Below are 15872 nucleotides of genomic sequence, written 5' to 3'. Positions count from 1 at the left end.
ATACAATGTTTTTCAAGCTAATGTTTGGTTTCATTAACACCTGTTGAGGTGAAAATCCAGACAGACATCTGGGATTTGAGATCTTTTTTTTGAAAGAAAAGTTAAGTTTTTGCTGAAGCTGTCATCACAGCAGTTTGTATTGGTGTGCTATCTGAAGTACAAACAAAGGTTATGATTCCATTTCTAACGTAAAAATAACAAAATAAAACCCCATGCATATATAAAAGCGAGTCTTCTGAAAAACAACCTTTCAGACTTCCTGAATTTTCAAAATCTGCGTACTCTGTTGCATAATACCTTTAACTCCTAGATAAGAATAAGAAAGGACAGATGTTTATTTCCCAAAGAATATCTCAGTACTTTGTCGTCATGATACACCTGTTAGGGTCAGCAGTATACAGTTCTCTGTGGGCCAGAGAGAACTTTTTTATTGCCTAATAAAACTAGATTGGGCAAGAGAAATTCTTGCAATGCAATGTCTATTACACAGGTATTCGTAATAGATAACATCTACTGATATAAAGTATTTGCATAGGCAATGCTCTAATCATATAGCCATATTCAGTATTTAAAAGCAAATGGACACAAATAACACGATAAGAGGTTTAACGTATCCAATATTAAGTAACTGAATTTGCATTCAAGGTCTGTCAAGCTTACCTTTGAACCAAGTTAAAAAAGAGCAAGTGACAAAAACAAAGACTAGAAAATCACCCACTCAGCAGCAAAATAATTCTGACTTTGTAAGAAATCCAGTGTAGATCCCCCTGGCCTTCTCCTTTGGAAGGTTTACAGAGGACAGTGGTAGACATTTGCAAGGATTGATGGTAGATTTTTACAAATACATCTGTTAGAAATGGCAGTGATAACAAGGAAAAAAACAACCCACATACTCGATTGTAATCCTACAGTTTCCAGGAAGGAGAGGTGTTTGCCATGGAAATGCGGCAGCAGCTGCCCTGCTTGGCCATGTGTCACAGAGATGCCTGGCAGTTCAGTTAGTCGCAGCAGGAGGGAGCAAGGTGGCAGATGGAGAACAAACCGGTGATGTTTGGAGTTAATTCCCTTTATCTCCTCTGTGGATATCCCCAACTCCAAACGTAAAAGGAGGTGGAGTAGGAAAAAGTTTAACTTGTGTTGAAGGGTTAAGAGACTTTTTTGGTCAGAGGACTGGAATCATTCAGGAGTTTTTAAAATAATCTAAAAGCCTGTGGGCAAAGCCAGCCTACAGAGAGTCCCACACGGTTGTTTCAGTTGTTACAAGAGAAAGTCAGGGCCCCAAGTGCACCTGTAGGACCTACTGGCCCTGACCAGCCTCACCCAGGGCACCCACACACTGCCCGTGAAGCCAGGGTCTCCATTTCACCTCAGCCACAGGCCCTCAGCTGTCTTGCTGGAATGCTGGTCTCCAGACTAGTCTGGCCCTGCTGTCTGGATGGACCTCAAACCTACACGGTAGCTAGATTGTCTCCTGGATGGGTCTCTTGGATGTCCATTGTCCACTGTCTCTAGCCCTGTCTGCTGAATGGACTTCAGGTTCAAGCTGAAACCTGTCTCTAGTCCTATCTCTGTTCTTATCTCCTTTTGCTCCTGCCTTGAGTCCCTGGATGGACCTGGTTCATCGCTTGGCTGGGAGTGTCAGTGGATCCTACTACCAGCATCTGGCTCACCCTGCTGTGACCAGACCCTGTGGGACCATACCCTGCCAGGGACAACACTGCCTGCTCTGGAGTTACCCTTTACTCCTGGAGCACCTGGTCTGAGGGAACAGCAGGCTCTTGCTGCTCCCTGACAGAGGAAACAGAGAAACCACACTAACACCTAGTACCTTAAAAACCTTCAGACACTTGCCTTCTTCAGCCATTTGCCCACACAAGAAATGGAGTTGGAAGGACTTTGATACAAGGTTAATATTCAAGGATACTTAGATGTTCCTACCTTCCACATGTCTCTTCTTCTGAAGTCTTAGGGATTTTTTAACTTCTTTTACTTCTCCTTTCCTTCCTTTCTTCACAGCCCTGTACTTCCTTATCAGACCTCTCTGTGTCATTCTCCCTTGTCAAAAAGATCATACTAGTAATTTATTTTATAAGAAAAAGAAACCTATATTTGAATATTTAAACATCAATAGGAAAGGTAGTAGATTATACATCCACCTACATCTGTATATGTATAGCCAAGAAATATATACAGTCTAAATAGTTTTGTTTGCTACATTCATTTTGAAGGAGAAATGCATATGATTCCACGCAATTGGTTGTACCAATATTTAATTATTATTACTTTGAGATATGAAATATACTTTGAAATTTATGATATGGAGTTGTAGACTATTCTAGGCCTGCTCTATTGACTTCTCAGGTGTGGAACACAGATTTGTTAAGGATTTTATTTCCAACACCATAACTAAAATGAAAGCTGCACCCTGAAGACACTGAAGGTATGGATGTGTATGTGAGTAAAAACACTTCCTTGGGAGGAAGCACAGTTCAGTTTCACTGTAGTTCCAGTTCATCAAATAACTGAAAACAAACAAGATTTGAAATTACATGAAGTGTCAGCTCTAATCAAGGTGCAGGGACACTTCTGAGTTCAGAACAGATAAAAGACTGTATCACTCAGGGACTATCAGTTAAATAAGGGACTGTCAGTTAAAGAAGATATGCTTAAAAGCTTGAATAGGTAATAGTCTAACATTAAGATGTTTACATAGCAAACATCTCACTGAGGAAGCTCGGCTATGGCTCCTAAAGAAGCAATGTGATACTGTGTTATCTGGTGTGATAATGTTACCTAGTCTTTTGTGGAGGATGGCAGCCCTAAACCGAAACAATTATCATCCATGAGTAATCCAGCACGTCAACTGTGTTATCTTATGTACTAATGTATATTTCACTTTATGATCCAGCTGTGGTCAATGAAAAAATAGTAGTCAGTAAAGACTGCAAAAAAGGCTCCTGGCCCTTTGGCAACAGTGGCTGCATTAAGCTCCTGAGGGCTATTACGGATTCAGGAATATGTAGTTGACTGGCTATCCGCCCTCAACACGACATTGCCTATGCTACTGAATATTCTGATGTTTGGGTATTGAAAGAACATGTCATGAAACTATTCTATTAAGTTTAGGGACATGAAAACTGTTTCCTGGGTACATATTGCATGCAATTCTTGGAGCTCTTAAATTTTACTGGTGTAAAGAGATCAAAAAACCAAACAGGTGGCAATTCATCCCTCGCTCAGTAAATACTGACATATGCAGATGCACTGCTGAGAAGTAATTTTCTCCCCACTAGTAGCAATTGGTAATTGCTTGTGAAAGAAATATGATGTGTTGCTACTTCACTTAAATAGTAAGTTTAGAAATAAAATTAAGTAATTCCTGGCTTGATATATTAGGCAAACATCTGTATTGTTCTTTATGTATTGACAGCCATAGTGCTTTTCAAATCTTATTTTAAGCGAAGAACCATGTTACAGATTAAACATTTCTTGAAGAGAAAAAACTGTGATAAAGAAGTCTCAGATGAAAAGGTAGCAATGTTTACAGTACAAACCCAAAAGCAGGAACAACTGCATATTTTACCTTTTATTCTCTAAGGACTAAAATATTTTATTTGATAACAAACATATGTATAAAATATGCATAAAAATATGTTTGCAATCTGTTTTCATTTACAAATTTAAGGATTGGTGGTGGGAAATGAGAGATATATATATTAAAAAAACCCCTCCAAACTATTATTGGTAGAAATTCAGATGATCTTCAGTATTTAATTAAATACTAGATACAGCTAAACTGAAAGAGACACCCTGCACATCTTGTGCCCTTGCATTTTAAGATTATTTCATTATTAGAAAGGTAAAGTGTTAATGAGGGTTTCCTCTATCTGGATTGACACTTAAAATAAGCCTGGCCATTAAAAGACCATTTGGTAGGTGTTCCTCACCTGATCTGCTAGAGACTTTTGAAAACACTGTCGATGGCTAGTAATTTTCTTAGAAAAGGCAGCAGAGGTGATAATTTAAACTGCTAAGTTTCTGTTGAGGAACTTCTACAGAAAAAATCTTGCACCAGGACAGAAGTCAGCATATGTTGGAGTCAGTCTGTATTGATACCCGCATGATTTGTTTTGTTTTACTTGTTGCAATGCCCTTAACATTATGAGTGCTTTCTATGACTTTAAGGAATAGTAGATTGAGAAAGAAAGGATTATAAAGTGACTGCTCTTGAATAGTAAGGTGTTATATTTATTCCACTAACAGTTTACATGGGTTCAGTTGGCAGCTGAACAAATTTGGGAAAAAACCGCATTGAGAACTCCTAAATGCAGAAATCCCAAGATACTAACTGACTGTAGAAATACTGCAGAGTGGTATCAGTACATCTTTTTGTCCCAGTCTGGTATTCCTCCTTAGACAGCCATAATTGGCCAGTGTCAGAAACAGGGCATTGTTGCAGATAACACTGTAGTCTGACCCAGTCTTTATGTTCTGTGATGTAGTGGTGCAGAAGCATATCAGCCGGAATAGATTTTCAGCTTTGTGTGATAGGAGAGAACTGAAGTGAATCTTAAAAGAATACAGCACAATTTTCTTACTGTGATAGTTCATGACTTAAAAGGAGCAAAGAATGCTAGTTCCAACACCACCCATAAACCTTGTAGTATTAGAACTGCAATAGAGTTTTTAACTATATCATGACTGGAGTCAAGGCAGATTGCAGGATTTTTGTCCTTCTTATTGTGGCATTCAAATAAAGCTAAAAAATATCAGTGTTAAGAAGAGTACATATACTGTGTTGCTTTAATTTAAATGACATAGGGCATTCCTCTTAAGAGTTTTGTGCTTTCTCTAACAAAACTGACATCCCTAGCAGCTACATAACAACTCGCGTGATGTCAGCTCGTTAGGCCAAGACATAGGCACCTCTGAGCTTTGCGCAAATAGCTTAATAGCAAGACACTGGTTTGCAATCCTGTCCTCTCTTCCAGGAAACTTCCTTCCTTCTGCTGCTGTACATGCAGAAAACAGCTGATTTTGTTGACTACATACGTTGAGGTGATAGATTTATCTGAAGCTACAAGATTAGCTAGGTTTTGTTGATTTGACATCAAAGTGTTATTCACATTTGACATCAAAGCTTCATTTTCTATTACCTCTCTTGTTCAAGATTCCTATTTTGCTTGTTGAGGCCATAAGTTAGTTTTCGGGAGGCAGCCAGAGAGTTGGCTAACTGATCAAGCACATAAGCCAGGCTTGTATCCCTGCCACAGTGGTTGCACATAGCCCATGCTAAGATGAAGTCTGTGATGAGTTTCTGAAGGAGAAAACTTTAGCCACAGAGTGGCTTAACAAACCACCCCAGATGTGGTGCTTTCCAGATGAAATGGGCATACCTTGACACTCCTGCCTTGTTCACTGGCACATCTCTCCAGCCTTCCTCCTCCCAAGCATAGTTTTCAAATTGAATTAAAACTGGGATTAGCTCTGGAAGAGCTAGAAATGTGCATAGAAAATACATGGTTTGAGACGTTTGGGATGCTTGTGTCTTCCCTCCAGACCTCACTTCCTATAGCACTACAGGCAACAAAAAAACTCTGGCCCCATGTTGAACATGTAGAAACAATTCTATCAAAATTACCATTTTAGGTGAGCTGACTGTAATGGCTTATTTTGTGTGAAATATCATCCTGATATTACCTGCCAGAGAAAAGGGATACACTTTTAAGGAACACTTACTGTTTGGACAAATTCTGCAAGAATATTTGGACAAAATCTGCAAATTGTTTTGAAAAGCTTTGGAAGTACTTTAAATATCTCTATTCACTCTTGTTACATTATCTCAAGTTAAAAGTCATAGCAAAGTGTCGTGGTTTAACCCCAGCCAGCAACCAAGCACCACACAGCCACTCGCCCACCCTCCCCTCCCCGGTGGGATGGGGGAGAGAATCAGAAGAGTAAAAGTAAGAAAACCCATGGGTTGAGATAAAGACAGTTTAATGATTGGGGGGGGGGGGAAGATATAACAACAACAACAATAAATTTTAATGAAAAGGAAAACAACAAAAAGAGAGAGAACAAAACCCAGGAAAACAAGCGATGCAACAGCTCACCACCCACCAACCGACGCCCAGCCAGTCCCCGAGCAGTGATTGCTGCCCCCCCGCCAACTCCCCCCAGTTTATATACTGAACATGTGTTCTGGTTTCGGCAGGGATAGAGTTAATTTCCTTCCTAGTAGCTGGTACAGTGCTGTGTTTTGGATTTAGGGTGAGAACAATGTTGATAACACCCTGACGTTTTAGTTGTTGCTAAGCAGTGCTTACACTAGTCAAGGACTTTCCAGCTTCCCATGCTCTACCGACTGAGAAGGCTGGAGGTGCACAAGGAGCTGGGAGGGGGCACAGCCAGGACAGCTGACCCAAACTGGCCAAAGGGACATTCCATACCATGTGACGTCATGCTCAGTACATAAACTGGGGAAAGCTGGCCAGGGGGGGCCGCTGCTCAGGGACTGGCTGGGCATCGGTCGGCGGGTGGTGAGCAATTGCACTGTGCATCACTTGCTTTGTGTATTATTATTACTATTATATTATTTTATTTTATTTTATTTCAATTATTAAACTGTTCTTATCTCAACCCACGAGTTTTCTCACTTCTACTCTTCCAATTCTCTCCCCCATGCCACCGGGGGCAGGGGGGGCGGGAGTGAGTGAGCGGCTCAGTTGCCAACTGAGGTTAAACCACAACAACATGACATCATAAGGTACGGAATATCCCTTTGGCCAGTTTGGGTCAGCTGTCCCGGCTATACTGCCTCCCAGCTTCTTGTGCACCTCCTTGCTGGCAGAGTATGGGAAGCTGAAAAGTCCTTGACTTAGTATAAACACTGCTTAGCAACAACTAAAATGTCAGTGTGATATTAACACTATTCTCATGCTAAATCCAAAACATAGCACTATACCAGGTACTAGGAGGAAAATTAACTCTATCCCAGCTGAAGCCAGGACACAAAGTTTCAATTTCCTTCATGTTACTATCGTATTTGTAAAGAAGCAAATTATAGAGGAGAAAAGCAAAATATAATTACCTTTGAATAGCAATCTGTTAAAGTATTGGATTTATATCACAAACCCTTGCAACAAACACCTTTGCAGTTTGAAGTGAGCTTCATCTCAGTTTAGTGTGTAATTTGGGGCTTTCTTATTCTGAAAGCAGGGACTTAAGTCATTACTCCAAATACACACTGTTATAAATTATGGGAGCCTAATCCAGCATAACGGAGTAGTTGAGATAACTCAGATTATATCAGAGGAGTAATTCCATGTTTACTACAGAAGTAGAGAGCTTGCATGAGTCAGTGATCTTTGGTGCCAAGTAAATTTATTTTTCGGTTCAGAAGTAGTGATTAATTTTCTCATTAAATTCAGAAGCAGGCAGTAAATCTGTGATACAATTAAGATGAAATCGATGGGAATATATTTTTGTCTTTCATGGTTACTCTATCTAAATGTTGATGGAAATACATGTCCTCAACGTTGCTACACTTTGTTCCGTTAGTGTAAACAAAGATACAAGTTTGTAACTACGCCGATATTATCCTCAGAGGTGCAGGGCTGAAACAGCGGAAAAAGTAGGGTGCAGTTAACCTCTCCGCTCCCCGAGGCTAGCATCGCCGGAAGTTAAAGCAGTAATAGAGCCGGCGCACACCCCCTCCCCCGGTAACGGCTACAGAAAGCCGCATGCATTACTCCTCCAAAAGCTGCGAACTCGGAAGCGAGTCCACGCTCTGCTGCAGAACACAGAAGCCTTTTGTCCATCCGAGCGAGGCTTTTGTGGAGGAAAAGCCTATTTCCCAGGAAAATCACCACCAGGCTCTGCCCTGGCGAGCCGGGGCACGGCCGCGCCCCGACCTCCCCCGCCAGCCCCGGGGCGCCCCGCCGCAGGGATGCTCGGCGGCCGGGCCCGGCGGAGCGGGGTCAGGGCCGCGCGGGGCGGCCGGGGGGCGGGCGGGCAGGTGGCGGCGAGGCGGGGCGAGCGCGGCGCCGCCCCCGGGCCCCATTGGCGCCGGCGGTGGGGGGCCGCGCCGCGCCGCCCCCCGCACACGAAGTGTGGCTGCCCGGCGGCGGCGGCGGCGGCGGCGGGGTCATGCAGAGCTGCGGGCGCTGGTGGGGGCGGCTGGCGGCCCGCGGGGCGCCGCGGCACCTGCGGCCGGCGGCGGCGGGGGGTCAGCGGCGCTGGGGCGGCGGCGAGGCGGCGCGGTGCATCGAGCAGCTCCTGCCGCGGCACGATGACTTCTCCCGGCGGCACATCGGTCCGCGGGGGCGGGAGAAGCGGGAGATGCTGCGAGCCGTCGGGGTGCAGGTAGGTGCCCGCGCCGTGCCGCGCGGAGCGGGGCGGGGCGGCTGGCCCCCTCCCGGTGCGGGCTGCACCGGCCCCGGGGGGAGCTAACAACGGCGTACGGTCGCCTCTTTGCAGAGCGTCGAGGAGCTGATGGATAAAACCATCCCGGGCAGCATCCGTCTCCGCAGGCCGCTGAGGATGGATGACCACGTCTGTAAGTGACCGCATGGCCCGGGGTGCTCCCGGAGCCCCCCCGCTGCTCCCCCCGGCGCAGCCCTGCCTGCCCGTCCCGCGGCTCCTTCCCGCCGCCAGCGCCCGCGGGGGAGGACCTGGGGTGCCGCCGCCCCCCGCCCGAGTGTCCCCGCTGAAACGTGTAACGAACAGATCTCCCCGCTGAAGTGAAGTGCAGGATGAGACTTAAATAAGCGTAGCAGAACCATCACCGGCACTTCAGTCTTCACAGACTAACTCGGTGGAGTAGTTCGGCTGCTGCATTTCTTTGCTCTCGTGTCTGGTAGACCGGAGTTGCCCGAAAAAACATTTTTGAGCTGAAGTGCTACAGTGCCTTCACTTTGTCCCAAGAGTCTGATACGGAGGGAAAAGTGGGGCTAAAAATCGTCCCCGTAGTGTGGACTGTAGCTTCAAATGGGCCGCTGTCTTTTGTTGGCTCTTATCCTGTTTCTGCAGGATTTCTTTGTTGTCCGCCCCGCCTCCCAGCAATAACCTGCATATTCTAATAACATGCAAAACCTGTGTCTCCATATAATGGATACACTGTAGATTAATGGCTGGTATTTTGACTCTATCTGATTGAGGGAGATGGGTGAACTGCAGGAATACAAAACATCTGAGCCAGCAATTGTGGCACTACAATAATTCAGCAAATGGCTGTAGAAAACTTAATGTGATTTGATGAGATTTTAGATATTAACGTTTTTAAAAGTTAGTAATCACAGCACAAAATTTCTACCTGCGTAACTGCGATCTTGATCGATATCTGTGAACATCATGCTGGAAATCCCACGAGTGAAAGAAACACTTAAAAATGCACCTACCTAAGCAGTTCCACTGAAACTTAGCAAAGCTCAGTGGCCATTCAGATAGTAGAGTCAATTAACTTTACCTTTATTAACTTTACATTTGTGTCGAGATCCTTTGCCTGATTTGTAGAAAATTTGATCCCTCTCCCTGGCTTTTTTTCATTGCTCATCCGTGCGCTGTAATTTGAGTGTAAACTTCAGGCCTGCAGCTCTGGTGAGGTTCCTGGCCAGTTCAATCTGGTTACTCCGAGATGACATCACGCGCGAGAGGCAGTGCCACAATGAACAGCCGGGAAAACTAGAGCCTGAAAAGACACATTCTAGCCAGGAGGGATACTGTATTGACTGAAAGTTTCTACTTCTAAAATGTATTATTAGTACAGTGGTATTTTATTTTTTTGGTAACTTCCCATGCTATTAAAATGGGGGGGGAGGGTAGAGAAGTGGAATTTCATCACCACCTTCTGTCTGTATAACTGCTGAAACTATTGCTTGGCATATTTTCCTATGACTAATGTACTTTAATCAAGGTATTCTCTGACTGATGAGTGATTTTCACTTACCCCTAGAGAAAAGAACTTTTTAGATTATTATGTTTTTAGGTCTGTAAGAAGAGTTAAATGTAGATTGTCACTAGTAACTACTTCTTAAAAACCTTTATGGTTTTTTTTTTGTTTAGTGTATGATACACTCTTGAAGTTTTACATTACTGAACACACATAAAAGTGATACAGTACAGTTGGGCATTAAAATAATTGTACATTATTGAAAACTAAGCCGGTGATGTCAACCTAAGTCAAAATCTTGATGCAGTTTTATGTGTTCTCATGCTGATTTGCATAGCAGTTGTGAAGTGGATGTCTCCTACATTGCTGTGCATTAGTTGATGTTCTGTTGTATGCAAGTTCTCACTGTGCAACAGGACATCATCAGCCAACAGTGTATTTAGTTCACTGGCATTTTGCTCCACTTGCTATGCTGCTCTTGTTCCCTTAGAGTAAACTTTGAAAGAATGTGACTGTGATGCAGAGTCTCACATTCCACGGCATGCAGCAGTGAGTTTTCAAAAGAGATGCCTGCATGAGGTACAGAAAACTTTTTCCTGCACGCTGCTGCTTTTTCTTCTGCAGCCAGTGTGATGAACTAACCGTCTTTTCTAATTTAATGTGTAGATTTTTGTCACTAGTTTTCTACTGCATTGGTAGCAGAAAACTTCACAGCTTGTAAAAGAAAAGTTAGAAGCTTCAGCTTAAAGTTGTGCAACTTCACATTGAACATCTTGTATCCAGGACACTGTAGTCTGAGTAAAACTTGCTTCCTTGTTAATGTACCGTTAGAGACAACACTGTCTTTCCAATCACCAGTGTGGGATTTCTTACATGAGTACAGTATATTATTTCTCTATCGTATCCCTTGTATTAAAGGGAAATAATGAAATTGGGAAAGTGCCATGAGAACTGTATTCTTTTTTAAACATGTTCTTTTTATTTGTATGAAGACAAATTTGCTCGCACATGCAATGAGAGAACAGGGCAAGGCAATTCAAAACGTGTTGTTCAACTTCAGCATTTATAAAATTTCTAATACGGCAATTCCTAGTGGTTTAAATATACACTTCCACTTTTCTGTGTAATTTCAATTAAAAACCATAATCATAGTGACTCCACAGGTTAGAGTGCAGCTGAACGAATCAGCTGTGCTCAAGCTACTCCTTTGTATTAGGAAACGCAGTTGAGCTTGCACTGAAGTCTCATTGAAATTAATGCTTGCAGCTAGAATTAGATACGCAGTCCAAGAAAACCATGCACACACCATAAATAGTACATCTGGGTGAGTATCATAGGTCTCTGCAATTATATTTGTGGGGTTTTTTAACTTTTCTAGCTTTAGGCCTCGTCTCAGGTGTGTACATTTGATGTATATGCATATCTTCAAATTTTGATTAGGTGTGGCAGTAGGAAAGATTGTTTTGCATTACAGATCCTTCCCTTGGTAATGTAACAAGTTGTCTAAAAGACAGAAAATCAATCGGCTGTGTGTATGCAATAGCAGTAAAAAAAAAAACATCCTCCTGTGGATGCAGCTGATGTTAAAGAGCTGTTTTAATTGGTATCACATATTCCACTGCTCATAAATAAAACGTCTGATTAACAGTAGAAGCACAATCTTTTTGTACATGTGTTGTCTTTCCTAGACATTTTAGCACAGCCCTACTCTTCAGTGGAAGAATCAAGCTTCATTACTTCACTGAAGGACCTAATATATTGAGAGAGAAAGCCTCTAGTCTTAACTGGACATTTGTTTTGCTTATCTATGAATGAAAAAGCCATTCTGGTAAATGCTAAGCTTTGCTGGTACAAGTGCATCTATGCTAGAAATGCTTTTCAATATTTCTTAGTGTTCCTGTATTGGTAGATCTCTTCTTGTACAGACATGGTCAGTGATGGAGGAGAGAAGGAATGTAGCTTGTGCTAAGAAGTTTCTGAAATGAGTTGCTTCTTTTGGTGTGTAATACGACAGAAGTATCTGTGTCTCTTTTCTGACCAAAAAAAAAGCCATTTTAAAAGTGCCTGCTGCCATGACCGCACTGATAATGTTGTAAAACCACCTGAACATGCCACTGAAAGCCAGTAGGGGTGAAACAGCTAAATGTCTGATTTCCCGTAACAGTAAGTTGCAGTCCTGTACCTCAACTGATTCTGGAAGGGGCGCTTTTCTACAGTCAGCTTATAGTTAAGGGAAAATGTTATTTTGGATGTAACTTCTGTTCAGTCAATATTTACAACAAGGCTAGACATCTGTTTGATACTTAATTGTGATCAGCTGGTATTACAGAGCTTTTTTCCCACTGTCACAGTAAGTAAACTTTCACAATCAGCTTTTCTTTAGGTATTGAAGGTGCTTTAGCACGTATGTAGTGATTGACCCATTTGAAGTAAAAGAACAGATCATCTTATATAAGGGTAATCCTCTTTCTTTTATCCCTGCAAACCTGCTGTCTGTATAAGTTGTAGTTATCCCTGCAATGCTGCTATTGTATGTCCATCTTTATTTAATGGGTAGGCTTTGTACCTATGTTATATATTACTGCTTTTTTTTGTTCAGGATTTGAATTAAAAAAATTAGTCTACAAACTCTACCATGATTTTTTTTCCAAAATATTCCCAGTTACATTCTCAAATTTTAGAATTTATAAACATCAGTTTATAAAATCTGTGTAAGAAACTAATTGGGTCTCCAGTCCAAACATTTTTAGAAGCGATATTGCTCAGAAGGAGTTGTATTGTAAGAATATTTGTATCTTCAAATTTAACTGCTTTTCATGCAGTTAAATCTACTTTAACTGCAATTTTTGTATTTAAAATGCCGCTTGAAAATTAATTCTGGATGAGTTTATAATCAGCTCCTACTGTCAGTCAGATTTTTAGACTTGATTTTTTCATTTCAGATTCCCTGCTGCTGCAGTCCATACTGCATGCTTTGGATGCCTATAGCAGGGGTAATTGTCATCCTCCAGAGCGTTGCCACAAGTGGTGCAGGAATCTTCATACACCAGTGGCACTTTGCTCCTCACGGCACTTTCGGGCTGCTGCTCTTCTTTCCAAAGGCAGCAGGCCTTGGGGGTGGGACAGAGACAGGCAGGAACGTTGCTGGCTCTCAGCCCCTGCGTGCTTTCTGCTCCTCGCAGCATCCTCGGGTCGCTTCTCCTGCCCCGGCAGGCTGGGTGAGTGCAGGTGGCCTGAGTGAAAGGAGGAGGAGGCAGGGCCACAGATGGTGTTGGCTTTCCACCCGTCTCTTGGTAACTTGCTGGTCGGACTCAGCACCTGGAACAGGCACTTTTCTTGTGCTGTCCTGAAGGATTATTACATGTCTGACAGTGCTTTGGAACTCTTGTGCTTCAATATAATCTGATTTTTTTTTTTTTAACAGACATTGAATTAATTGCTAAAGCAAGAGAAATAAATTCATCCCCTTTTTCTTATATCAACTGTCCTGAAGATCTTGTTTCCTTGATCTCAGAAGCTAGATTTTTTTTTTTAAGACCTGACATAATGTGAAGAAAATTGTATCAGACAAATAGTCTCCTCCCTTTTGTGTTGTAAGTTTTAAATTGTGTAACTCGAACTGCTCCTTCAGTCTTGATCTCTCTCTCTCTCTCTCTCTTTTTTTTCGTATCATATTGTTTTGCCGGTATCTCACAAGTTCAAGGCAAATCTACGGTGCTAACCACAAAAACACTAGCAGAAATAACAGTACTATCATTTTATAATCTGATAATTCACTCCCTCTTACTATTTCTGTGATATCTTTTGCCTTTTGTACCTGTGGGTGTAGCAGTCATCCTCACAGAACTACTAGTGGGAGCCCCAGTGAATTTTCTCCACAGTTCTAAGATAGCGGTACTGCAAGATCAATGAACTTTATTCTGGGTACTGTCTTTGATCATATTATCTAATTAGTTGATGAGGGGAATAAAGATCAACTGCAGTGACTTAGCTGGCAATTTTATTTTTTGCTGAGCAAGGTCCTTAAAGAATTTATAGTGTACACCAAATAAAATGAATTCAAGATAAAGGCATTTCAACCATGTTGTCTTAGAAAACTGGAAACAAACAGCTGAGTGTGATGGCCAGTTTCCAACTATTTTTTAACCATAGTCAATTTTTTTAATTCTGTTTTATTTACCCATTTTGGATATTGCTTCTTTATTTCACCTGTTGCTGGGAGAATTTTAAAAAAAAAAAATCAGTAACCTAACACAACATCTTGCAAACTGTGTTTTTTCAACCATATATATTGAAATTTGCCGAAATCCTAGTCTTGATATGTTTTAGCTTTAAATAAATAAATAAATATTTACAAGAATACACTGTTTCCACTACATGTGCTCAAGGTATATACTTTATACAGCAGAAAAAGTCTGTAATTTTCTGGGTTTGATGACACTCTTGTTGACCAACCTGGAAACTTAGCAATTTCGTTTTGAATTTGAAAATGAATTTTTAAGCATACATAAGATTGCTCTTGTGGTTAGCATTCTTCTGCCTTTTTACTAGCATTAGTTATTTACAGAGTGACCGATAAAGTGTTAGAACTCTTTCACAAATAATATTAGGGGAATAAACTGTTAAAAGCTAGACTTGACGGAGTGGGAAATACAGCTACTGACAGAGACACAGGATCCTGTTCAGGCTGGTGGGAACCTGGGGAGGCCGCCAGCCCCAGTCCCTGCCCAGAGCAGGCTCAGCCGTGGGCTCAGACCGGGCTGCTCAGGGCTTCACCCAGTCGGAACATGAAACCCCCAAGGATGGAGACCCAGCTCCACCGCTGGGTTGTCCTCGTGGGGAAAAGGCTTCTCCTTATCTCCAGCCTGAGCCTCTCGTGTTTCAGCTTGTGCCGCTGCCTCTTGCCCTCCTGCCACACACTGCTGTGAAGAGCCCAGCTGCATCTCCTCCAGTCCCTCCTGTCGGTGCTGGGGATGCTTTTAAGAATGGTTTCATTCCCTTGCTCTCCGGTCTTTGGACCCCAACATATGTGTTAATTTCCCTCACCCTTGTCTACGTCAGTTTTGCTTGAATTCAGAACCATCTCAGTGTAAAGCAAACACTGAATTCGTGAAAATTAAATCATCATAAATCTACATGGACTTATGTTTGGTCTTAGGTAAGCCAGGCTGTACAGACAAACCAGGGGCTATTGACTTCCATTACTCAGGAGTGCAGTTCCTTATGGGCCGTCTTCCTAAGGAGATGCTGTGATGAACTACTTCAAGGCAGTGTAAGGCATAGGGGAAGAAGTGTTCATCCCAGGTCTCTTCAAGGAGGCATGCCAAAAGTGTAAGATGTGTATTTGAGCTGTACTGCTGCTGTTCCCTTTGTAGTGACCAAAGGAGCCGGATAAGTGAGGTGAAGCAGGAATGGAGGGAGTGTGCCCTCCAGCATTTCATGACCCTGATTAAAACTAGTAGTGTAACTGTCTTCACAGGTAGATCATAAAAATGTAATAATTAAAAATATATTCAGTGTTGGGATCTATCAGCACAGCTTTTCTAGGTGGGATGTGGTTCTACTCTTAAGCTTAATTGCTACCTAAGCTGCTTAGGCTTTTTGCTTTGTGTCTTGAATCAGTTTGGAAACTGGTTTGTTTCAGAGAGCTGTGGCACAAGTTCAGTGTCTTCATGTGGTAGTTGTTAGCTATATTTGCTGAGAGATTACTCTAGAAGAAACATCCAGTCAGGCAAACAAAGGAAGTGCTATCTGGCACATAGTGCAGTATTTGTGGTATGTGTTCACTGCAGAAATAGCACCCTTAATGCATTTTTGTGTGTGATGTTGGGCTAGTGAGCAAGTAAAATGATAGCCAATTTCTGCCTTCAACTGTGTTTGGAGTTAAACCAGCAAATTCATTACCATTTTCAAAAAATCATTGATGTTTGAATTCTGCAAGAATACAACCCTCCCTCTCAAACTGCACCCAAACTGTCTTTCA

The 15872-nt window shown here is 42.3% G+C and overlaps 1 protein-coding gene across 1 annotated transcript in view; it reads left to right on the top strand.

Moving 5' to 3' along the window:
* The first annotated feature begins 8148 nt into the window (after positions 1-8148).
* The window catches only part of GLDC (glycine decarboxylase), a 51864-nt gene continuing 44140 nt past the window's right edge, over positions 8149-15872 (top strand). Inside the window, exons 1-2 of the mRNA XM_076361731.1 lie at positions 8149-8364; positions 8479-8557. Coding sequence (XP_076217846.1) covers positions 8149-8364; positions 8479-8557 — 295 coding nt within the window. The remainder of the gene's footprint in view (positions 8365-8478; positions 8558-15872) is intronic.

This window comes from Aptenodytes patagonicus, chromosome Z (genome assembly GCF_965638725.1).
Source record: "Aptenodytes patagonicus chromosome Z, bAptPat1.pri.cur, whole genome shotgun sequence".
Lineage (NCBI taxonomy): Eukaryota > Metazoa > Chordata > Aves > Sphenisciformes > Spheniscidae > Aptenodytes > Aptenodytes patagonicus.
Note: the sequence above shows the minus strand (reverse complement) of the source record. Positions and strands in the feature narration are given on the sequence as shown.